Source organism: Eutrigla gurnardus (assembly GCF_963514095.1).
Source record: "Eutrigla gurnardus genome assembly, chromosome: 10".
Lineage (NCBI taxonomy): Eukaryota > Metazoa > Chordata > Actinopteri > Perciformes > Triglidae > Eutrigla > Eutrigla gurnardus.
In genome coordinates, this window is record NC_139924.1 from 8,949,159 (window position 1) to 8,974,502 (window position 25,344).

Here is a 25,344-nt window from a genome sequence, read left to right on the forward strand (position 1 = left end):
GACTGATAGAACAGAAATATTATATGCAATAACGTCTTTCAATGATTAAAGGATGGTTTGGAGCCAGGATTCACTGTCAGTATCTACAAAATTATTCTCAATTTAAGAATGCAGCTCTAACTCAATTTATATTTCACTCTGTTGCTACATGTCCTCTTGTTATGGTTACAATGGTGATTTAGAACATTGCCAGTTGGGGTCACCAAAGTCACCAAGTGTGAGACAAGTCATCGCATTTAAAATTCAGCCGCTAGTACATCTAATATGTATCAAGGATTTTGTGGATTGCGGGAACAAAAGGTGACAGCTGCTGTTGCTTTTTCAAGGATATTTCGGGCAATTTCTTTTCAATTCAGTGTGTTCTGGGTCTGCTTTTTGATGATGCACAGCACAAACAGAGAGAGCGTCATAAAATAGGTCCTAAAAATGATCGTCAAGAAAAGGGAAAAAAAGCCCTGTTGACGACTACTGGGTCAGTGGAAGTGTTTTAACAGTTCAATTCAAATTATGGAGTTGTAAAACAGGAATGAGGGCTCATCTGCTTTTTATGCCGAGTAGTTAGAGGAGTAGGTCAGCCGTAATGTACGATGAGGTGTCCTCATTTGTGGAAACTCATACCAGATGGATACTTAAAAGAAACATGGAAGTCATACATTTTTTAGACTATTTTTTGGCTAACATGAATATGCTAGGTTTGTTGTGAGAGAGACCAGGAAAGAGAGGAGAAAGAAACCCCATGGGAGACAAAAGTGGAGAAAGTTGGTTGGGAGAAATACGGGGATGAGACTAAAGACTTGCTTATTAATACAAAAAGAGAGAGAAGTAAAATAGTGCCCACGGCTGCACTCAGGAGATTACAAGAAGTAAAAAGTTGATTGTGTATCCCTCCCTCTCTACCTATTAATATCCACTTTGTCCTCATCCCAGCCTGAGGATGCACACGAGGAAGCAGTGTTTGCTAAATGTCGACAGTACAAGTTCTGTACAGTGTATGGGTATGCCCACTCATGTGGCCTCAACCTCATCACAGTATGGGAAACTTTTACACCTTCAAAGGTGGTCGTGTTGCTTCAGTACTACCTTTGTGCAGAAGAGGCCTCAAAACCAAAATGTATCTATTTTATGTGCCACATTTTAAAAACATGAATTTAAAACTTCCTAATGAAGTACGATATACTGAAAAAGTAGGAGGAACAACAAGATGCATCATAAAAAAATATACATTATGAGAAATACATCATAGAGGATGATAACTGAACCACCACTAAAACCACATTAAAGAACCACTTTACAAACTAATTCATTGAGAAGTGCTCTCTCATCTCCCCTTTGGAAATAAACTTTGAAATTAAAAAATCCAAAATGCTTCTCACGTTTTCCAGAAGAAAAAACATTGACATTACCACCTGTTTGGCTGGACTTTATCACGTCTATGCCTATAAAAACATAAAGAGGAAAGGTGGTGTTGCTTCTCATTGAAATGAAGAGAAGTGGTTACATCAATGGAGCTCCTATGTTTAGTGACACGCTGTTAAAGGGATGGGATGCATCACCTATACATGTTTTACCACATGGGCACTGTATCATATCGACAACATGTTTGTTTTACAGGTAATCAAGTCCTTAATGTTAATGGCCTTTCCATTGGTAGGGGAGCTAAAAGACTAGAGTGTTTTGTTTTATTGGCAATTCATGAAGGGTCAACATTTCAAGCTGATTTGAAGAGGTTTAGCTGTGACCCTTGGATTCCCATTTGTTTCTCCTTACCTCCTGATTGAGCAGGGCGGTGGCCAGTTTTTGGACGTCCGGGGTGAGCAGTTGGGTCCCTCTGACAACTTTGCTCAGTGCGGCCAAGGACTGGTGAATGCTCTGTAATCACAGTTTAGTGAACACACTGTGCCAACCTTTTAGAACCTTGGTACCCGGGGTGTGATTGACTCTTTTCATCTGATTACTTTGCTCTTGGGAAAATAAATCAAATGTCTTGTATTGAAGAGCATATTGAGTACACGTGCACCTGTGGTATTACCCTGAATAAACAGATACATAAAAAAAAGGCCCATTCCTTGAGATGAAATGTTTAGGATTCACACTCATCTCATGCATCTTCATGAAGCAAAGGCCGTTTTCCATATCTCTTAACATATTAACATATCAATCATATTACGAGTGCTCATGATCTGACGCACCTGGACCAAGCGGATGGCGTTGAACTGCTCCAAAGTGATGAACGATAGGACCGGTGACCCCTGACCTTCTGTAGGTGGGGCTACCTTTTGGTGGATCAGAGTAGAACCCTGATAGGCAGACAGAAAGACATATCAGCATATTGACAGAATACATAGATAGGTTAGATTCATATGATGATGTCATTGTAACTGATTCAGAGCTACAGATATTTTACCTACTTTTAATGCTTCAATGATAACTGTATAACAGTGCATTTGTCCTAGCATTGCTGTATATCCCTCTTATCCCTGGAACATTGTTAGCGTTACATCAACTAATCAGTCTAGACAAATTGCCCACTACACAGGAGCGCAGACATCATTCAGATTTATAATGCATTTTTGTAACTGCTGCTGTGTGTCAGCATGCTATCATTTTGCTTTTAAATGATTCATGACTGTATATCTTTACAGCGTTCCCTGTGGCTGTCCTTAGCTCAGCATGCATAAACTTAATTCTTACATTCCACAATAACGCAACATTACCAAATGGGGCATTGTGCCTCTCTCTCTGCAAAATTGTGCACAAACACAAATCAATTTGAAAAAATGTGCACAAACACTGATGTTTTCTTGTACTCTGTTGCAGGGAGAGGGAGAGAGATGGATGGTAGGACCGTTAGATGAAGAAATGGAGACATGGAGAGACAATGGGAAACAACCTAGTAGGGTTTCAGCTTGACTACAGCTCTGCTATACAAAACTGTAACTTAACAGCCAAATAAACTGTGTCTGCCGTCTCCTGCTCCTTCCCTCGATCCAGACTGCAGAAAGAGTTGCCAAAAGACACATAAAAATACTGATCTCCATACACACAAACTCATGCACACAGATAGGAATGCACCGGGCATGTCGTAACCGTCTCCAAGCTACACTTGGGTGATACACATGCACTGATGGTCAAACGCAGAGGGTTAGCCAACGACAAAGGGCCCGCTAATTGAAAACAGTCGGCGGTAGATTGTGATCTATGGGAGGCTAGCTGGTCACACAATGGCAACACTTAACACAGTCAATCACTCTCTTCTCAGTGGGTTAAAAACAACTCTGTTGACTGAGAGAGAGAGAGAGACAGAGAGAGACAGAGAGAGAGAGAGACAGAGAGAGAGAGAGAGAGAGAGAGAGAGAGAGAGAGAGAGAGAGAGAGAGAGAGAGAGAGAGAGTGTGTGTGAGGAGGGAGGCGCAAATGAGGGAGAAGGAGAGAGGAGCATGTGTGATTTACAGCATGAGTGTGAATGAAAGGGAGGCAGAGTGAGGGGGTGGGAATATGGTGGTGAAATTATTTAACGTGGAGGTAGATGTCCTTTGGATTTGAAAAGAAAAGCTGCTGGTGTCCAAGCAACCACACACAGTAGTGCATTAGTGCACTGACCTGACTAGATCAGTCAATGGCTACAACACATGGTGGGTGGTCAATTACACCCTACTTATTTCCAATTAGCTCTCACAGTTTTTAATTTGGACTGGATGCTACTGCATGGGCAATGTAACAACATGATTTTACATACAACTAAAGGCTAGCATAGAACTGTCAAAGCTTAAAAGAACTACAAAAAATGTTTACCAGTATTTGTAATCCTTAGCAGGTACTAGAGTTTGATGACACACACACACATCCTATGCATAGCCGATAATGCATAACATTCCTATTGACATCAGACACTGATTGTGTGTATGTGTCTCTCTCTCTCTCCTCCTCTACCCCACCTCTTCAAAATAAAAGCCTCCATAGCGTAACTTTATCTTAACAGGAAGCTCAGAATGAGGCTTGTTTCAATCAGACAAATGAATCCCATTCCATCTTTTTCAATTATTTCTTCCACTTCGCTTTCACTTACTTCACTTGTGCATTTAAACTATTCTCAGTCAACATTTCATCATTCAGCATTTACGCCGTAATTTCTGCTGAAATTGCTAATCTAGTCAATTAGTGATTCATTAATGTGTACATCTATGTAATGTTGCAGCTAGTAAATATGAGGGTAATTTAAGCTACATTTCAAGTAGTTAAAGTAATCCATATGAGAACATAGTAATTCATTAGTCGATTTCTATTTTGCATTAAAACATACAAATCTGCATTGTAACTTGTCCTTAAAGTCCCAGTGAAATGGAAGTTAGAGTGCCTTTTGCTTCTGCACTGACCTATTTCACAGTGAAATGGAATATTCCATCCACAACCTTATCGGTGTCATTATATTATATTATTGGTTGAAATCTGTTGGTACAAGCTTACATAAGCACATGTCATATTTTGTTTAAGGAAAAAAAGACAAAATGTAAAAATGCATGAAAAAAATGTAATCTTAAAGGGATAAAAGTGCATTTCTCATTTAAGCTCAGCTTTAATGTTGTCAAATAAGTGTAATGGGGTAAAAAAAAAAGTTACTTCCCACCACTGGTCTTAACACAGTATTTCTATTATTTCCAGTCCAATTAGGACTAATTTAGGGCATGACACAGGAATCTTTAAAACTTTGAAACTTATAGGGCCAGCTTTGCAGTGTTGGTTTGCAGAATAAAGACAACAAAGGGTTTAATTTTTTCTGAAGACTGAGTAGTGTGAGTTTTCAATTTTGAAAAAAAAAAATAATAAGAAATGTAAAAAAGATGATCCGGGAAAAAGAACTGACCTGGTTGAGTTTCTTCCACAAGTAAAGGACGGGTGAAAGTCCATTTGACCAGAGCTCCCTGTCGAACTTTGAACCCGTTGCTACTGAGCGGCTCAGCACACGCAGTTGGGAAATGACCTAAACACACAAAAAGAGAAAAAAAATAAGCAACGGTCTTGTAGAAGTGCCATGGAAGTACCCGTTTCCTGAATTAGTGTTCAGTGTTGCATTTATTTATGAGACAGATCATGTTGTAAAAGGTCGTACAAAAACAAGTGGCCCATGTTTCTTGCAACACAAGGTGTTATTGTTGATAAGTAACAATGTAGACAAAAAGCTCTGTGTGGTATTTACAACTATACACCGGTATTTTGTGGAAGAAATGTGAAGCATGTACTTTTTTCTAATTGAACCTTAAAGTCACTGTTTGTTTTATAAATGGTACAACACACAAAGTAATACATTTATTGTAATAAGATGTCATTGACACCTCTGGTGGCGACACTCTCCATGACAGTCAACACTGTTTCAGATCCTGGAATATGGCAAGTGAAAAAAAGGGCCTAATACCAAACATATCCTCCAACAGCTCCTTACACACCTAATCAAGCATGCTTAGCTTCAGGCTTAGAGTCTTGGATAGTGCTTTTATCACGACTCAGTGTGTGCGTGTGTGTTTGTGCAGAAGAGATGTGTGACTTTCTATACATGTGTGTGTTGGAAGGAAGGCAAAGTCTCTGATAAATAGCTCTCATCTGGTCCAGGAGAACTCTTTACTAACAGCCGCTTTATCGCCTTTGCTCAGGAGGGAAAGTGTGCGTATATGTGTGTGAGTATGGGCATGCATGCGTGTGTGTGTGCGTGTGTGTGTGTGTGTGTGTGTGTGTGTGTGTGTGTTTGCATGAAAGGGAGGGGCAGGGGGGGTGGCAGAGCTAGATAGCTCATCTAGAACTTCACCCTGGCAGCAGTAAAAAATGAGGGCAGCAGAGGATGGGAATTTGAAATATATTGGGGTTAAAATATTTAAGGATTTAAATATATTAAAATGTATTCTTATCTCGACCAATTACTACCAGGCAGCAACTGCATTAACTGTCATAACCTACTGGGAGGAGAAAGCTGCTAGACACTGTCTATGTGCGAGTTCAGTTTTAATCGCACTGGGTACAGTCAATTCAGTTAAGGATTTCACTTTCAATGTAACCCAGGATTGGGGTTCAGGGTCTTTAATCTGGGGACTATTTCTCATAGTCTTAGACAAGGTGCGGTTCAATAAAGCGCTATAATGAGCAGGGGGGAAAAACACGTCAGAGATTCTATTATACCTAGATGTATAATAGGACTATCACAGAACAAAAGCCCATGCAGAGAGAGCGTATTCATTCACACAAGATACTTGCTTGATACTGACATGATAGAATATGATTTATTGTTTGACAATACTTATACTGAGAATACTCCTTCATAATTTTGCATTGCACATGAAAACATTATGCAAACATCATACATTGTGTTTGGAATCTTCTTCTGACACATGATAAGTCATTCATGTTGAGCGTATTTACTGTAAATGGCATGTCCATACCACAGATTGTGACAAGGGTATTTAGAGAGAGAGAGAGAGAGAGAGAGAGAGAGAGAGAGAGAGAGAGAGAGAGAGAGAGAGAGAGAGAGAGTGAGTATGTGACAGTGTGAGATAGGTGGCGAGAGAGACACAGCAACACACACAAGTGGCCTTGTGGGAGTTGTGTGAATGTAACTAAGTTGGTGGTTCCTGTGATCAGCAGACCATACTGACAGTATGAATGGACTTAAATGAATGAACGCCCATATTAGGGACCATAAACACATGCTGTGATGGGTCAGTGTGTTTGAGGATTATTACACACAGAAAGACACAAAACAAACAAACACAAAAAAACATCAAAACTATCTCATTCTGTCCATCCCAGCGCTGCCTTTCATTTGTGCTATCTTCCCAGGAACAGTGAAAGAACACATTCGCTTCATGTGTGAGATTGCGTCTAGTTACATCAGGATCCGCAGTAACCATCGACCACTACACAATCACACACTCACACACTCACATGTGAACACACAGTCAGAAATAATCCTTATTCAGTGAGTTCAATGAGTTTGAACCCACTTTTCTATTTTTTTATTTATTTTCTATATCAAGCATATGCAAATATATCTACCGTAGACATTCTGGTGACCCTGTCTGCGAGTCAATTGAATCCAAGGTTTGGGTAAGTAACATCCTCCAAATTAATCATGTTCTCCCTTTTTGAAGACTGCCGACACTATTTGTTAATGTTCCATTATTGCTACGGTATCGCAAACGCAATTACCACACAATGAAAATATAACCTTGACAACAATATGAGCCGATGTGATACCCATTGTGATGGATTACCCGTCTAAACATAGTTTTATGTCTCTGCTAAATGATTTCTTTTTTCACATGAAATAAATGGAAAATGATGGCTGCCTGGTAAAATGCTTTAACCTTGAGTTGACCCCAAAATCAACTGCTTTTATGTTTTTATAATGGAGGTGGTTCCCCGCTATATGACTGGGGTTATGGGTTTATTTGAAGGGTAAACCCAGACATATGTATTAACTCACGCAATCAAACACCAATCTGGCAGGTTGAGTAATCACCGATGTCATTTTCAACAGAAAATTAGAAGTCAAATTGCTTCACTCCACAAAGAGTGTAGAAGTGAAAAAAAGTGAGGCTTCCTTCTGGCATGAACTAATTTGATCCGACTCACAGAGTGGAGCTTTGTTTTAAGCTCCAGGAACTGGAAAACACCGGTATCTGTACTGACCACATCTGACACTTTCAATGTGGGTATCATAATTAAAATGGCTGGTTGCTATTTTTTTCACGCTGTGCAGTTTGCTGGCACGCAACACTGCCTGCTGCATGTATATTGGAAAATAGCATTCGTTTTAAACTCTGCATATAATGTGAATGCACCCGCATGTCTGGAACGGTTTCGAGACAACGAAAGAGTGTTTGTCCATGTGTGAACTGGCATGTATGTAAGTGCATGTGCTTCTGTGGGCATGAACGGTGCGTGTGCGTTTGCTTGTGCACCCTTCATGCACCGATGAATGTGCTGCCGTGAGTTCCTGCTACAGAATACTGTATATTTGCCTGTTAGTTTGTGCGAGCGTGTGGCAAAAATGGAGGTTGTGCTGGTGATGTGTGTGTGTGTTTGTGATAATAAGCAAGTGACTGTGTGTGTGTGTGTGTGTGCACCTGGGAGCTGATGATTCTCTGCGAGGACCTCTCTATGTTGGCAGGCAGACCAAAGAATGCAGGTCTATCATCCTCTGGGAGATTCTCTATCACGCTGCGGTAGTCCTGGGAAGACACACACACACATGCTCTACAGGTCACACACACAGAAATGCACTCAAATGCCCATAGAAAGAGAGGGTGAATGTGAGCATGCTGTATAGTGTCATCACAGTTGTACGGAACAAGACGCCTTTTTAAGCATTTCCAAGCAACGCATGCTACTAAATTGAAAAAAGTAAAAACTCGCAGCATGCCTTTTTAGATCGCTATGTGAGAGTATAGGATAATTCATGCTATATTAAACATGTTTATATGGTCTGACTCACGTTCTCTAATGATAGAATTTTTGATTTGTTGTAGTCTCACAATATAGACTCAAGAAACTGTGACCAAATCTACAACTTACCAATACTGAGCAAGAGTTTGGGAGGCTGATCTGAGGTGGAAAGAAGCGCGTTCCTCCTCTGCTCTTTCTCTGACCACCAGAGAGGAGACGTGAAGAGAAGAACTGCTCCAGGTAGGAGCGCAAGATGCGCAGGTCAGAGGGGTTGTCAATCCGTCCACCATATATGGCACTCTCCAACAGGCCGTGGACAAACTCCCACTGGAATGCTTTGCCACCTTGGAGATACCACGACCCAAAGAAAGCAGTAAACGTGTATTCAGTGCACACAGAACAAAAGGGGGCTAACATTACATAATACATAACATGCAAATGCCTTGTTGTCCAGACCACGCTCTATCAGAGGTAGTGTGATTCAAAGAGGTAATTGATCAGAGAGCCCACAGATTCGCCCTCTCATTACCATATACGCTGCAGAGCAAATCAACAGAGCAGAGCTCTCCACTGCATCGTAATGTTTGCTCCCAACCCTCCTACCTTCAAAAAGCCTGTCGATGATCTCGAAGCCAGCACGGAGGTCCGACATAGAAAACTCATAGAACTTAGTCCAACCCTGGATAAAGCACAGAGGAGGAGGAATAAGTACATCTTTATCTACAAGAGTCATAACACATCAATTACTAATATTCAAAATGTGTCAACCAAACAACATATCCATTCAAATCTCTCATTGCATATTGTTGTTTGAGGCCTGAATTATCATCCCTCATGCGTATTCCCTTTTCTTCTTAATCGTTGTCACAACTGTGTGCAGTCTTAATTACATGAGAGCTAGATTTTTCTACCTCTCGAGGTTGAACACACTAGCTCGAGAATGTAAAGACGGCTGATTGATAATCAGTGAAGAGTGTGTTGTATGTCGATACATCTTTCAATCTAATGTAAGTTCTCCTGTGGCTCTCATTTCAGGATAAATATCCACCGTGTATATAGGTGACTTGAGGCTGTAAAAAAAACAGTTTAACACATCCACATACTTCTACTTGACCTCTGTGATGATTGGCTAACATTTTGTCTACTTTCTGGACTGACTCATTCAGAAAAACCCATCCAAGGTCTAAAAAAATAAAATAAAAATACAGCCCCGGTATAAACTGCCTTAATAACCTTCTATAGCAAAAAATAAAACACACACACAAAAACACATTGACCATTCCAGAAAAACAACCCAAACAGTGTTAGTACACAATGGATTGTGAGGGCAGCCGGTTTGTGAGTGTATGTTTGTTGCACTTCGCTGCTGTTCCATCAGCCGCTGTAATCTACCCGCCGACGCTGTGGGTGGATGAGGTGAATCGTGGAGGGAAACTGTGTAGCTTTGTTCAGTAATTCATTGAATGATTGAGTGTGCATTGTTTGTTCAGTAATTCTGCACTCGAGTGTGTTTTCACACACAGTGGGACCTGTTTCTGCCACGTTTAATAAATGTGCTTTTATATGTGCGAGTAAGATTTAAGATTGTGCTCGTGCACATATACACTTGTTTTACGTAACTAGCACTGGCTGCTTATTCAGGGAATGATTTGTTGTATGGTTTTATAAAGCTGAGTATGTTGCAATTACTTTGTAGGCACTTGAGATAGCGCACCACCTAGTTGTAAGTTCACCAGACATAATTAGCCATTATTAGCTGTTGCTTTCTTTCTGTTGCTCTCATCCGTTTTCTCTTTCCTCCTCTGTCCTTTTAAACCAAGTGGTTTCTGCACAGGCACGTCAAAAGGACGAAAATGGAAGGAGAATACGTAAATAAATGAGCAAGGGAGAGGGGACAGCAGAGGAAGTGAGAAGGGTGTAAGCGATGGTGGAACGAAAAGCTGGGGCTTTTTAAATAATTAGGCAATCATGTCCTTGGACGAGGAACACAACATTACCGTCTCGAATGAAAACACTTACCGGAGATTCAGGGATTTGAGAGAGAAAAATAGAAAGACAGGGCGACAGTCGGCGGGAGGGGAGGCCAGTACAAATAAAATTAGGGGGGAAAAGTAAAGTGAGATCATTTAGAGAAAGAGGAAGGTAGAGAGAGATCACCTAGAATCGTACATGGCACACTGCATGATACTGATATATATATATACCGGTATATATATATATATATAGAGAGAGAGAGAGAGAGAGAGCAAGCAAACCTTGTGGTGGCAGTTTAATTACGAGAACATGTTGTCTGCCACACTTCCCCCTAGTGTTTGAGTTGAGCGGGGATCGTTTTGGATTGTGTGTTGGTTAGCAGACACAAAGAGATACCCTCCCGTTGTAACTGCTGACATGTCGTGTCATAAGATCAGACAGCTCACTCTGAGGCATCGCTGCAATACACACAGAGACAAATGGACCCTGGTGCATCCTGAGACTCAAACCCAACTGCAAAAGCAACCTTGTAAGATGACGCGTGGAAAGATGACACAGCAAAAATGCAGCAAGTATCGAGTAATTATAGGTGCAACCGCATCTTATTTTGCCTATGTAAAAATGTTTATGCATATTTCATAAGCTGGGATTCGAGCTCCTCCATCACAAGCAAACCTACTTATAATGAAAAGTGGACTTTATTTCACTTTATTGTGTTGCTTCCTAAAGCCCTGATTATGCTTCCGCGTAGTGATCACGCAACGGCAACGCAACGGCCACGCAGTTGCTTGGAGACCGTGATGGTTCTGTGTTGGGTTTACGTGTCGAAATGCAATTCAAAGCCACACCGGTAAAGGGCGCTATGTTTTTTGTAAAGACTGACCGACCGACCGAGACTCTTGACGTATATCGTCGTAGCCTCGTTATAGCGTATTTGTTTACTTTCCGGCTTTAAACGTCCACAATTTTTCAGAACTTGGTGTTTTATTTCTTTGTGCAAAAGCGACAAGGTGCAAACAATAAAACGAGGTGAAAACAATAAAAGTAGCCTTTTAAAAGTTTAAATGGCGGTGTTTATGAGTGGAAACCGGATAGCGGTCTCCAGCGGATGTAGTTAGCGGACCAATCACAGCCAAAGCCGCTGCGTTGGTGTTGCGTTGGCGTTGCGTCGCCTCGACGCGCGTCGAGGACTTTTGGGAGGCACACGTCAGGCCCTTGCGATGACGTAAGGGGGGTCCGCAAGGACGTAAGGGGTCCGCAAGCCCCCTTGCGTTGTGTCCACGCGGAAGCATAATCCAGCCTTTACCCTCCATAAGTTATACGTTATTGCAGCAGCCGCAACACACACACACACACACACACACACGCACACACACACACACACGCACACACACACACACACGCGCACACACACACACACGCGCACACACACACACACGCGCACACACACACACACACACACACACACACACACACACACACACTGTCTTTCCTGAATGGACGTCATACTGCTGCACTCTGATGAAACACATGAAAAGTGACAGAAATAAATGTGCAAAAATAAAAAAGAGAGCTGAAAGCATGAAAGCTCAGAACTGACTTTGTCAACTACACACAGCTTTGACTAATATCCTTATTACCTTACAACAGCAATTCAAATGTTTTTAAATGATACGTTTATACAAAAATTATACATTTCATTTTGTAAATGAAATTTGAGTATTTTAAAGAAAAACTCCCTTGTGAGATAGTATAGGACTTCTACTTCCTACACGTCCACCGTCCTGACTTGACATACAAACCCGTTGGTCTAAATGCAGTGTGCTGTGTGTGTCTTGACTCTTGACCAGCAGGCAAGTTTACTACAAAGACTATTCACAGTTGCACACAGACATACACAGCCACTCATACATAACATACACAAACAAAGACAAAGAGGCACGGCAGAGCCAGGTCTAAAAAAAGGGATCTCTGTGGTAAGTTTACCCTTTTCTGGAGGTCTAGACGTCCAGATGATTACTTGTTAGGTCAGTGTGACTTCCTCCCTGTGGCTATTAACCTGTACGTTTCTTTGACCCTACTCATTAACTAATTTGGAAATAAATAATTCATGCATTTGTATAGCTGTGTTGTATTTGGATGTGTGTTGTGAATATGAACTGCCCTTTCAGTAATTAGATACACATGTGATTACCTGTGTGGAAATAAGGCCATATGCTGTGTGGGTGGTGTGCAAAAACACATCTTTGGGTTTACCAAATAGCTTGTGATTTCAAAGGGGAACTTAAGCACATTGTTATCCTGTACGTATCAATGTTGAGAATCAACATGCAACATAAAAAAAGAAAAGCTAGTTAGTTTGTCCATTTATGCCATTTTCTTCTGCATTCAGGACTATTGTGTCATACTCTCTTATACGGCATCGTTGTTTGACTTTATTTTCCTGCAATGAAATAGTAGAACTATGACCACTCGGGTCCTGTGTTTGCATATTTTACCTGTGGTATGTAGTTGCGCCTCTCTTGGCAGACGGCATGGAACCAAGCCAGACAGAACAGAGACTGGGCTCTGGCCAGGATGCCTCCTGCACACAAACAATCAACAGCCCGTCATAACCAAAAGAACTACAATAAGCACTCCTTATCAGTGTCTGTGAGTGTAGTCACCACACACCATACAACAGAGAGGACTGAGAGGAGAATCAAAAATGCTGTATTCAGCTGTGGAAGCCCCATGTACTGCTGTTATGTGCTTATTATCATGCACCCAGGTGATTTCCATAACACATTCCATTTTAAGTTAAAAAGTTAATTTTACCATTACTGTAAATTAAAACGAAGCACACATTCTTGAAGGTCAGGGCAAGCTGCTTCAGGCTGTTATGCAGCACATACTGTAATATGTCTATTCCATAGTACACAAAGTAGAGACAAATACACAAATACATGTAATGGCATGATTCACAAGGTTGGGGGAGAGAAGAGAAGAGAAGAGAAGAGCCAACCTTTACTGATCTGCTCTGGAGTCCACGACTCGTATGTTCTCAGCAGATTTTTCTTCAACCCAGGAGGAGCCTGGAGATGGCAAAAGAAAGGGAGGACGGATAGATAGAGAGGGAAGGGACAAGGTGAGGATAAAGGGGGAGGGGAAGAAAGAAAGAGGGTTTATTTTGATTGCATAATTCAAAAGTTCAGATTACAAGGTCCAAACACAGTGTTGTTATATAAGCACATAAACATTGGAAGGCATAGGGTGATGTTGATCATGTGTTAAAGACATATGTGCTGCATGGTGAGATGATATAGGACATATTGGGTATACCAAAAAAAAAAAGGCACTGCTGGGATTCGAACCCAGGATCTCCTGTTTACTAGACAGGCGCTTTAACCATCTAAGCCACAGCACCCTATAAATATCCAGGACCTGGGAGTCTAAAGGCCATTTGGCAGGGCACATACTGTATGTATACTGTATGTCCTATTGAGCATTCAAGACAAACTATCAGAATGTTTGTACAAACAAAGGCAGGAGGGAATACTACCCTGGCACAGAAGCTATTTAAGATCTAGATTCTAAAGTTGTAATGTGTTGGTAGGATTTTGAACAAAAAAGGAAATTCTAGTAATATGTGACATTGTATTATTGTGAGACTATGAGGCAAACACTGACATTTTGCAAATCTAAAAAAGCAGTTTGTAGAAACTGTAGAAAACAATGGACTGGTCAGACAACAAAGATAAACTGAACAAGCAAGCAAGAAAAAGAGATAAGGAAGACTTTGCAAGACTGTATGCAAAAGAAAACCTGTTGTGTAAGTATTTGTAACACCCATGAGTGTTTCTTGGAATTCAAGTCTACAAATAAAAAAAACATAGTTTGGTCAGTGTTGGCCTTCAATTTCATTCCTCTGGCAACACTAAGCTTTGTTGAGAATCAAAACAAGTAGCATGCATTGACGTCTTTTCACACATTATCAGCTTTGCTGAACATTACATAGCTCCATTTGGAGGTTTTCATACACATACATTTATATGTACAGCATTTTTCTAAAATTCAAAACCACGACATATGTTACCAACCTGAGTAGATTAGGCGTAGTTACAAGACACTTTTCTTTACATTGTACATCCAGTCAGTCTGAATTTTACTCATTTCAGCTGCAGCAGAGCTTTGCCCATATGCATCACTGAAGGTAAATCTTACAACTTTATTCACCCTCACAAAGTCATATTTTGCTTTACTGGAAGTACAATTGCATGAATACTGACTCTATGTGAGGTCTGAGGTGTTGGTTTACACTGTGAGTCTAATGCATGGTACTATTACACATTTACTTTCAGAAGTTTCAACAATAAACTGCAGGGGAGACGAGTGCGAGGTAAGGTATTTGGGGTTGAGTGGAGGAGCTACGACACAACAGTTTTTGCTGCACTGATGGCTTGTATTTTAGTGGGTTGTAGATAAGAGGATCATGCATCCAATTTCATATACTGGCACTGCACATCGGCCGTAATGCTATTAATACTACCACTACTACTACAGATTCCTTGACAAATCTTGCAGATTAGCGCTGTACACTTCCAAATAAAACCACAGTGGCAAAAACATAATCTATGTGCATCAGTTTATGTGTCTGTTTATCTTTGATTTGACACTAGTCCTGCAGTCCAGGAATAATATCTTACAGTTACATCTCTGGGGATGTTTTCAGAATGTGTGTGATTACATAATAAGTATGTCAAGGAGTTAATAAGCCAACGAAACAGTGTGATTGTGTTTGAGAGAGTCGGAGAAAGAGAAGCAGAGAGAAAGAGAGAGAGCGGGCAGTTTGTGCGGCATGCTTGGCTGCCGAAGCAACTAACCCCTTGAGCACGTCTTCCATCAGAAACACACTGAGCACTAAAAACTCGCCTCACTAACACACAAGCTGCAGGCTTCTTTGTCTCCTTACAAATGTACAGTATATGTGGCTGCGGTGCGTCTGTAGCCATTTCTCAGAGGGTAAAAGACATGCCTATTGCCATGAATTCACATGACATCTCAAACAAACATAGCCCCCACAAATCCTACACTCTTGTGAATATGCCATAACCTACTAACTTGGCCCGCCGGGGCTCAGAGAAACACGACTGCATTCTGAAGAGATCCACAGAGACCAGCAAAACAAAAATGCGTAGGTGCGTGTTTTTGAGTTAGGTCAACACTACCCCTAAACTTCATCGCAAGCAACTGCAGGAATATCATGGTGGTATTGTTTCCACGGCTGTGTGTGGTGGTGAATGTCTGAGTACCTCACAAGTGATCTTGAGGCTGGACTGCAGCAGTATGGGAGGAAATCTGGGGTGAACTTCAGCCGTCAGCCACAGACGGAATCCTGCTTTGGGACGCAGCACATTTAACTCCTGTGGAGGAAGGACAGTACAAATTACACACATTAGACACATATTAAGCCTTTGACTGCAAACATTGTCCAGTCACTGTATCAGTTTTCTACACTTGCTTTTCTTATTCAGGTTTAGTGTATCAACAAAGGCAGAGGCAAGCCAGGACCTTCTTGGAGTGGGGTAAAAGTGCTAACCATAAAGTTCACACAAGATTTATACAGCACTCCAGGACTTTGGAATAATGCACTGACTTGCATAGATTCCTTTAAACCAAATATATAATCATGTTACTTAAAATGTAGTGCATCTGAGTGCAAATAAAACCCACAATCACAACAATAGCTTTTCCCTATAAAACCTTTCCTTCATCGTTATTTAGAGACATGGATATATTCAGTCAGCCTGTATTTATACAGTGTGGTCCAATGAGAGCTGTTAACTCTCCTTTGCATGGGTACCCTGTGTATGTAGGAAAATGTAGTTAATACTAAATACTATAAGGAGGATAACCATTATTGTATTTGTTCCATTTTAATGTAATTCTGTCTGCATTAGAACAACAAACCATTCACCGCACCTCTATGTCTTTATTCCTCTCTCTTTATTCTCTCGCTCTCTCTCTCTCCATCTTCATTTCCTTTCTTTCTCTCACTTCTCTCCTTACAGTCCTTCCCCCTCTCTTTCTATCTTTCTCAAAGTCTTGCGGTTATAAATAGCATGCTGGCACCCCGGGGTCCTGTGTCATCTGATTGGGTACTCACGCACAAGCACACAAACACATTGAATTGTAATCAATGTGTTTCTGCATCATTTGGAAGCTAATTCATTCTTGTGGAAGCGCACATGATCCCAGAAAATCAAAGAACACAGGAACTGACATCCCTCGAAGAAAACCCCCCGTCTCTCATTGAGTGAGTGTGTGTGTGTGTGTGTGTGTGTGTGTGTGTGTGTGTGTGTGTGTGTGTGTGTGTGTGTGTGTGTGTGTGTATTGCGAGATGATATAAGACATTGACATAGTGTGATTAGCAGACAGACATTTAGAGTGACAAATAGGCCGATAGATTGAAAGATAGCTGGATGGAGGGGGGGGGGGGGGGGGGGGGGGGGATTGATGTGAAAAATGAGAGACAGAAAACAGTGCATGTGGAAGAATATGAGTAGACAGGGATGAGAGGACATCTGCACTGCCAACTTCAATTATGAACAATGACCGCTCTTCGTTGCCGTCTCCCCTCCCTCCTTCTCCTTTCTCTAACTGACCAACTGGGTTAGTGACGGAGGGAAGGATTGGAGAGACAGGTGGCAAAAAAGAAGTCGGAAAACGTAGAAACAACATTGAGAGATACAGTCAGACTGAGCAGATGGACACAGAAACAGAGGCAGATACCAAAACAAAGTCCTGTCATAGTAGAATCTCCACCTGCCTGCCGAGGCTCAGTTCATGCTTCCCCACTTCCCTCATTTTACATCCGCCGTCTTCATTCTTTCTTTCCCATGCTCCCTGTCTCCCTCATTCCCCTTGTTGTGTCAGTTTTTCATTTCAAGCTCGACTGCTGAGACCGCAAACTCATCGGTTACTGGGCTTAAAGCGAGACAATGAAACAATGAGAGAAGGACAGACAGAACGAGAGTTTAGTTATACAATATGAGAGAGGAAAAGAGTGTTAAGGAAATTGGTGAGAAGATAAACGGGATGTGCAGTTGGAAACGAATGGAGAAAACAGTAACAGAAAGCTAAGGGGGCCGGACGTTTTTCCCTAACCCACTAGACCCCTTAACATCTTTTTGTCTTTTTGCTAATCATGTGATCTTACACATATTTATCTTCCAACTATATTATAATATGGATTTATACTCCTTACCCTGGGCACCTGGTTATGTTTCAAAAAGGGGTACCAAATATTGGATATCAAAAAAATATTGTAATCAAAAACAATTTTCCAGAAAGTTTCTGAGCGCCAGAGACAGAGAGTGTGCTCACTGAGACGACTGATCAGCTTGCATAGAAATGAATGACAATAGAATAGATTTGTGTAAATTTCTCCCTTTCACCCTGATGGTGTAAATAACTTACTGCTGCTCCGCCTCAACTGTCCGTGACGTACTGTTCTGTATCTATGATGTATCTGTGCGCTGTCAGTGGGACAGCCCCCGGATCATAGATAGAGAAAAGCCTCTTTTCAGGCAGCGGCGTTATCAGTTGTGCGTTTGTTGTCACTGCGCGAGAAAATGAAGGATTTATTGTGGCAAAATGTCTGTTATGTGTGGGATTTAAAATTGTATTTATTTGTAAACAGAACTGATTAACGGGCTGGTGAAACTTGATGGGCCACCAGCTGAGTAGGTCTGGTTTAAGTCAAACTGGGAGCACCAATAACTCCGGACAGAAGGGATCTCATGCTAACTCTGGGGCACACACATGCACTAACGCACACACAAAACACACACATGTTAGGGGCTCACACAGGCCAGCCACAGCTGTGCCTCCAAGTGAGATATGACCTACTACAGTGACACAGCACTGAACAAAACCCAACGAAAAGCACACAAATGAACACAAAGAAAAGCAACCCACTTACTACGATGTGACACACAAGCACATACACACGATGATACAAATATATACATACACAGGACTAGCAACATGAGCACTATCAATTACACACACAGATGTGCACTGCACAGCACGCATGATACAAACACAGATGTAAGTTCATGCATGCATCCCTGCAGACAGACAAATAAACAAACACAAAAGGTAACAACACAGCCACACAAACACCAGCGCAGAGGCTAATATGGGCCGACAGGTAGAAACCAAATTGTGCGTGTGCAGGCAAAGGACAGAAGGTAATTTTAGATATGGAAATTTGGGCAGTCATCAGAATGTGCGCTTGTGTGTGTGCGTGTAGCAGTGTTGTAATATTATAGATAAACACTGACAAGCAGGGTGAAACAAGGAATAACATGCACTCTCTGAATACACAATACCCTCCAGGCTCCCCAACCTAACCTAACTTGACCCTGACCTGTGAAAAGGGCTCGTTTCAGCGGACTCATTTCACTGGACACGTTCCTTTGAATTATCTTCAGGAGTAATTACACTGGCCATTCCCCAATGGGCTGTTTATTTGATCCTATTTCTTTCTTTATAAGATGGATTTAACAAATTAGTGATATGGACTTATTATATTCCCCTAGCTGGATCATTGCATCATGCATTTAAACTACATGGTAATCATAATCTTTTGTGATTTGCCTTTCCCTGCCAAACCCTGATGTACACATGGCTTTGCACCAGGTGGCAAGCTCCTGGGGTCCGTTTCACAAAGCAGGTTTAGTGAAAACCTTGAGTTAGTTAACCCTGAGATGAGGGAAACTCTGGTTTTTCGGTTTCACAAAGCCAGTTCAGAATAAATCTGAGTCAGTTACCCGGGTAACATGCTCCGTGAACCTAACCTGCTCGCTAGCAGGTTTGCTTCAACAAACCCTGAGTTTCTCCCTACATGTCTCCGCCTTTTTCTGGAATCTGAACCAACTCTGAAAAAATGTGCCGTCCTTTCATCGTCAACCTAATCGATATGGAAATAAGAGTGATTCTAGCAGCTTTGCGTCGGGAGAGGATTTTGATTACCTTTCCTTCCAATCACATTAGATATTATCTAAACAATATTCTCCGACATTTTCAACATTTCCTATCACGGACATAATCCGCAACCAGATTCTTTGCAGAGCTAGCGTTTTTGCAAACGGGAGATTTATGAAATGTTTAGGTACATTTCTGTGTTGAAATACCTGCTTATATTTACTGTTTAATATGTGAAATATGATTAAAATCATATGCCTTAGTCAACGTATTTGCGCAATATTCTTATGCTTAATTTTCAACTGAAGCCACTTTCTTTCTGTGCCTGGGGGGATTACACCCAATGAAAATGATAATGTGTTCATTGCACTACTTTGTGAACTACGGGAGTTAAACCCCTGTCGCCTGTACCGTGGGCGGCATTGCTAACCATTACACCACAGTGTCGCTGTGCAAGTCTGAAAATAAAGACTTATTACCTTTAGATCAATAGACTGTTTCATTCAGTTATACATATTAGATCGGGCAGTAAATGTCTGCCACGCCAACTATCGCTACTTTGCTGCAGTTACGTTGCTCCGCTTTCTCAGGATGAGCTCGTTTTCTACATAAACACTCGGTAATATCTAATAACACTCTCCCCGTTGCCATGGTGAATCGTAGTATCGGAGCTCCATTGATGATGGCTTTGTAGAGTCAGCAGGCACGTGCGTAACTCAGAGTTTACATACTCAGAGTTGACTGAACTAATTCAAAACCGCTGTTCTGAAACCGAAAACTCAGAGTTGCCCATCTCAGAGTTGGTCAACTCAGAGTTCAGGGTTAAACGGTGAAACGGGCCCCTGGTCTGAAAAGTGAAGCCAAGTGGAATTACCTTAAACTTGCAATCTTCCTAACAGCCAGCAGAGGGCAGCTGTTCTGGTTGCCAGAAGAAGTATGATTGTAGTCTATGAGAAAATTACCCTACTTATCACTTGATTTATCACCTCAGTAAACATTGTAAATACGAGTTTATGGTCTCAGTCGTCTTCAATACAGCAACCAGACACACACTGATGATGTCAACGTCTGTACCTAAGGCTTCAGCACACATAAAGACTGTACAGACACAGAATACCTACTTTTTCCAGGAGCGGTAGCCATGTAGTTACAAGGTGAAGATTTTTCAGGCAAAGCCAGTCTCCGTTACGGGAACATTCTCGGAGCGAAGCTAGGGCCACATCAGCCTGTCCCTGACCCATGGAGATCTAGGCAGACAGAGTGGGGGAGGTAGATGGGGAGAAGCAGTGGGATGGAAAATTTGATTTCATATTGTAATTTCTCCGAAGTAAGGGGACGTATAATCCGATTCAATATTTGAATCCATCTCTCTCCTCAGTGGGAGACAGGAGGAAATACTTGCAAAGTGGGATTCCCAATGTGATTTTTACCAATAGAATCCCCACATAGAGCTTAGTAACTCTTTGCCAATCTGATTTGTATTCATATGTAACTGATTTAACTTAGATTGATGTTATATGCAGCACCCATACAAGTGGAGCGCAGCGTGTATACCTTTAGTACACAAGTTTGCTTGTATAGAGAGTTGGTTGTAGTTCCACTGGAAATGGTAAAAATATGTATTTTCTGTTAATCATCTTAATATTCTTGAATAAAATACATATTAGTGATATGGGCAAATGCATCTTAGCCTTAAAGCTATGAGCTATTTGTGCAAATGTTTGCATACTTTTTCAAAGAGTTATTGTCACAGTGATTTAAAATACAACGTAAAATTGGTAAAACGGAACATGTCTTCCATCCAGTACATCTAATAAACTGTCACTTTCCCAATTTAGATGCAACACACACATATTCTGTTGAAAATGTTCCATTGCATTTGCGATTCTGCCATGACTTCTCCCATTTAACCCCGTTAGTCTTCACCTCATGATAGTTGTCCCTGCCCACGGTTTCCGCTGCTAGTTCGGCAAGCTCCTGGGATGGGTCTGCCCCTGGAGAGCTGATGATCAACACCGGTTCCAATTCCAACGTCTCAGTGTAGAGGCGACGCAGGTTCAGAGGAGGGGGAGAGAGCTCTTTCATACCTGCAGAGGAGAGCAGAGGGAGGTGGGAATATAACAAAGGGTGTGAAAGATAGATCTGTGGAGAGTGTTTCAATATTGAATTTAAAGTTGATACAGCTACTCAAAGTCAATGTGACTGGACCTACTGCAGAGAGGGGAAGGGGACGGATAAAAGGCAAAACAGAGCAGGAAACAAGAAGTGGCAATAACGCTAGTGAGTAATGGTAGGGCCCTTTGGAGAGGGTAGGTGGCAAAGAAGGAGACATAGGCGGGGTGGACAAATGAACCTGGGAAAAGATGACAGGGAGACAAAGGAAGGGCATGAACAGGGAGGGGTAGACAGTGTCCAAATGGTGGTGATGCTGATGGGAGGATGGGGGGGGTGAGGTGTTGATGGAGAAAAGGAGGAGAGGGCACAAGAAGAAGAAGAAGAAGACAGAGCGAGGGAGATTAGGAGCATGATGTGCCGTGCATACTGAGTGCGAGGTATGCAGCAGTATTCACCACACACAGCAGAAGAATACCTTGTCAGCCCCCTGGCACCGAGAAGACTGGCTCTTTGTGTATGCGCCTAAGTACGTGTGGGCGTCTGCATGTGTGCGTTTCCTTACTGAGCATTAGGCTCTAATCCTGCTGTAATATTATGAATGGTATATCAGACATGGGTTAATAGTGACACACAGGCAGTGATACGGGCTCACAGTGCGAGTGGCTGTGTTAGAAAATCCACTGTGATGTTACTCACACATGTATCAGTAGATCTCCTTTTCAGTCAGACACACACAGACACACACACAGACACATACACACACACACACACACACACAGACACACAGACACACAGACACACACACACACACACACACACACACACACACACACACAGAGAGAGCTTTTCTGCGATGACGTTCCCGGCCTGAATATTCTTTTGCCGACTGCTCACCAAAAATGAAATCTGCTGCACTCGAAGTACACATGCACGCACACACACACACACACACAAGGTCTTGGTAGAGAACATCGCGGGGCGACCTTTTGCTGCATCGCCATGGCAACACGAAGAAAAACAGTCATCTGACCACATGGCTTGTGATGTCTGACTGCAAAAAATAAAAAAGGGAGCACTTACAGAACGTGCGCGTGCACAAATACATACACAACTACCTTGGACATGGGCAGGTAATCAGTATTCCTGCTGCAGACCAGCATTCTCTGTCTGTAGCGTAGCAAAGTTCACCTTGGCTTTTATGACCCGCAATCAGGGCAGCGAGGATCCTACATAAAGACACCGCTACAGTCTCCCTATGGTTGAACACTGATTAGTGGATGAGACGCCGAATGGTGAAGAATTAATCAGCAGACACTTGGGTCGCACACAACTCTTGACACTACACAAATTGACAGGAAACATTTGCATGTTGCAGATTGAAAAAAAATGTTGTCGTATTCTTGGCTGGATGATTAATAAGAAAAGTTACTGAAAGACAGAGAGAGATGCTTTTTTTGTGTATGTGAAGGAGTTTGTGTTTTTTTATTTTTGTTGTTTTTTTAAAAGTAGAGAGAGCAAGCCAGTGAGTGAACGAGCACAAGTGTGTGTGTGTGTGTGTGTGTGTGTGTGTGTGTGTGTGTGTGTGTGTGTGTGTGTGTGTGTGTGTGTGTGTGTGTGTGTGTGGTTGTGTTCACCCAGGCATGCCTGTGTGCCTGAGCAGTGCCCAGGCCTGGACTGGGGGGGATTGAGTGAGATTAGTTGTAAGAGGATTACAGACCATGCCTCATTAGCATACTGATTTACTGCCAAAAACACATACACATACACACAAAATCTTCTCTCCTGTTCTTCTTTTTTTTCTTTTTTTTTATCCGTCCGTCTCCCTCACGTTCCTCTCACTCAGACGCCCTCTCGCCCACGTCAGGTGCTCGCTCACACTGCACCTTCGTCGATGGGTTCGCATGGAGTGTGAGGACTATCTCTTTATCAGAATAGTGTGTGTGTTTTATTAGAACTGATCACAGACAAACAAGAAGAAAGACAAAAAAAAAGTGATGCTTGTGCTTGCGGGGTAATGAGCTCAAATGTAAACACAGGCACTGACTTTTAAAGAACATGAGAGTTAGATGGGCTGTCACTAGGAGCATAAAGCCACATATGACAGACATCTAGAGAAACACATTGTCAAACACAGACTCCAGTGCTGGAGTGTCACTCACTTAATGTTTCACTTTTCCCATATTTTGACAAAAGCTCTCATGGCCTTGTTGCCACACTAGGCAGCGTGTCATTCTCATAATCAGCAGACTGTGAGTTTGAGCATTACAAGTGGAAGGCGCTTTAAGAAAATCAATGACATGGTAATGAGAAAGAATGACCGGAGAAAGTTACCACACAGTCAATGCAGTGCAAGCGTAATGTGCCTTCAAATATCGGATGGACACCCACAAACACAGATAGACAGATAGGAGCACAAAGAGGCTGCAGTGTGCCCCCTCAATGAGCCAGTATTATTATTAGCACTCTGGAGCAGCTGCACAACAGCTGACACTGAATTTCAGTCAATAGAGCTTTTGCTATCAGTAGGAAGCAAGGCAGTCAGAGTACTCTGGCATACCAAAGTGCTCTGAACCTCTCCGTCTACATCTTCTCCCTTCCATCCTTTTTTTGTGGCAAATTCTTCTCGGCTGGGGCTCTTTTGAATGTCAATTCAAGAAATGAGGAAAATACCACACTAAAATCACAGCCAATCATTTTCAAAAACATTTTGGATTTTGTTTTAAGGAAGAAAAAATCAAGCCATGATTGCAACTGTGACATTTCTGCTCACTGCCCCGGTCGCATAATCTGAAGTTTTAGGGTTGTAGCAGCGTTTTATGTCACGAAACACACTGAAGAGGTGATACACAATGCAGTGTCAATATTGATGTCATGTGTTAAACCGCATTGTTGTCATACTTATCAACCTAGCAGCCTCAATGGCCCAGTAGACAGTGATTCTTAGTAGATTTGGATAAGAATAACAAACATATTGTTGATGTAATAAAAAATATCAAATAATCTTACAGAGGTCTCACATGGGGCAGTTTTCTTGTGAAAATGTAGCACTTCACAACAATATAGATCATTGGACACATAAGCTCCATACTGTCATCGATTATGTGATTTAAGAGTGAAAAATGAGTCCATCTTTGGCTAAACATGTATCTGGATACATTACCCCTACACCAGCATTCGGGCAGTAGTGTTTGGTTATTGGTTGTGCGACTGTGGGCCGAGAGCTCTTCTCAGTCCAGCATCGCTCCCGCTTGCCTTTGTTTGCTTTGCTCTGTCCAGCCTAAGCCTCTGGCTCCCTACCTCACACCCATCCATGCACACACTTTCACCACTGACTGAACTCGCCACCAAATGCACGTTGTTGTTAGTACTTTTGTTGTAATTATACTCTTTGTCTTGTGTTTTCTTTTAACCTGCGTTCTCCATCTTTTGTCATGGCTTTAGGCTAGGTCCTGACACAGTGAGTCTTGGACTGATTATAGCCTTTGCGTGAGTATGTTATGTTAAAGAGTGATGCCAGTAGATCTGTGTGAGAATAAAAAAAACATACAACTGTTTCAAAATAGTAAAGCCAGTGTTGTTTCTGAGGTAAAGAATGAACTTTAAAGCTGAATAATTATCAAGCACACTCATTGCTGTTTCGGATTTTATGAATCACAAAACAATCCTGCACAAGCCTCGTTGGCGCAGTAGGCAGCGCGTCAGTCTCATAATCTGAAGGTCGTGAGTTCGAGCCTCACACGGGGCAGGTTTTTAAAATCAATGTTTATGAATACATAATGTTCAGTATAGTATAGAGCCAGTAAATCTACATGAGAATACAAACATGAATACAGTTCAACTGTTAATACATGCTTT

The 25,344-nt window shown here is 41.8% G+C and overlaps 1 protein-coding gene across 5 annotated transcripts in view; it reads right to left on the minus strand.

Moving 5' to 3' along the window:
- Positions 1 to 25,344, minus strand: part of dync2h1 (dynein cytoplasmic 2 heavy chain 1) — a 97,281-nt gene that overhangs the window by 10,632 nt on the left and 61,305 nt on the right. For all 5 annotated transcript variants that reach the window (XM_084019150.1, XM_084019148.1, XM_084019149.1 and 2 more), the window contains 11 exons: positions 21,301 to 21,461; positions 20,496 to 20,621; positions 15,696 to 15,806; positions 13,409 to 13,478; positions 12,903 to 12,988; positions 9,034 to 9,109; positions 8,560 to 8,774; positions 8,112 to 8,216; positions 4,862 to 4,978; positions 2,190 to 2,297; positions 1,768 to 1,869 (listed from right to left, as the gene is read on the minus strand). In XM_084019150.1, coding sequence (XP_083875276.1) covers positions 1,768 to 1,869; positions 2,190 to 2,297; positions 4,862 to 4,978; positions 8,112 to 8,216; positions 8,560 to 8,774; positions 9,034 to 9,109; positions 12,903 to 12,988; positions 13,409 to 13,478; positions 15,696 to 15,806; positions 20,496 to 20,621; positions 21,301 to 21,461 — 1,277 coding nt within the window. The remainder of the gene's footprint in view (positions 1 to 1,767; positions 1,870 to 2,189; positions 2,298 to 4,861; positions 4,979 to 8,111; positions 8,217 to 8,559; positions 8,775 to 9,033; positions 9,110 to 12,902; positions 12,989 to 13,408; positions 13,479 to 15,695; positions 15,807 to 20,495; positions 20,622 to 21,300; positions 21,462 to 25,344) is intronic.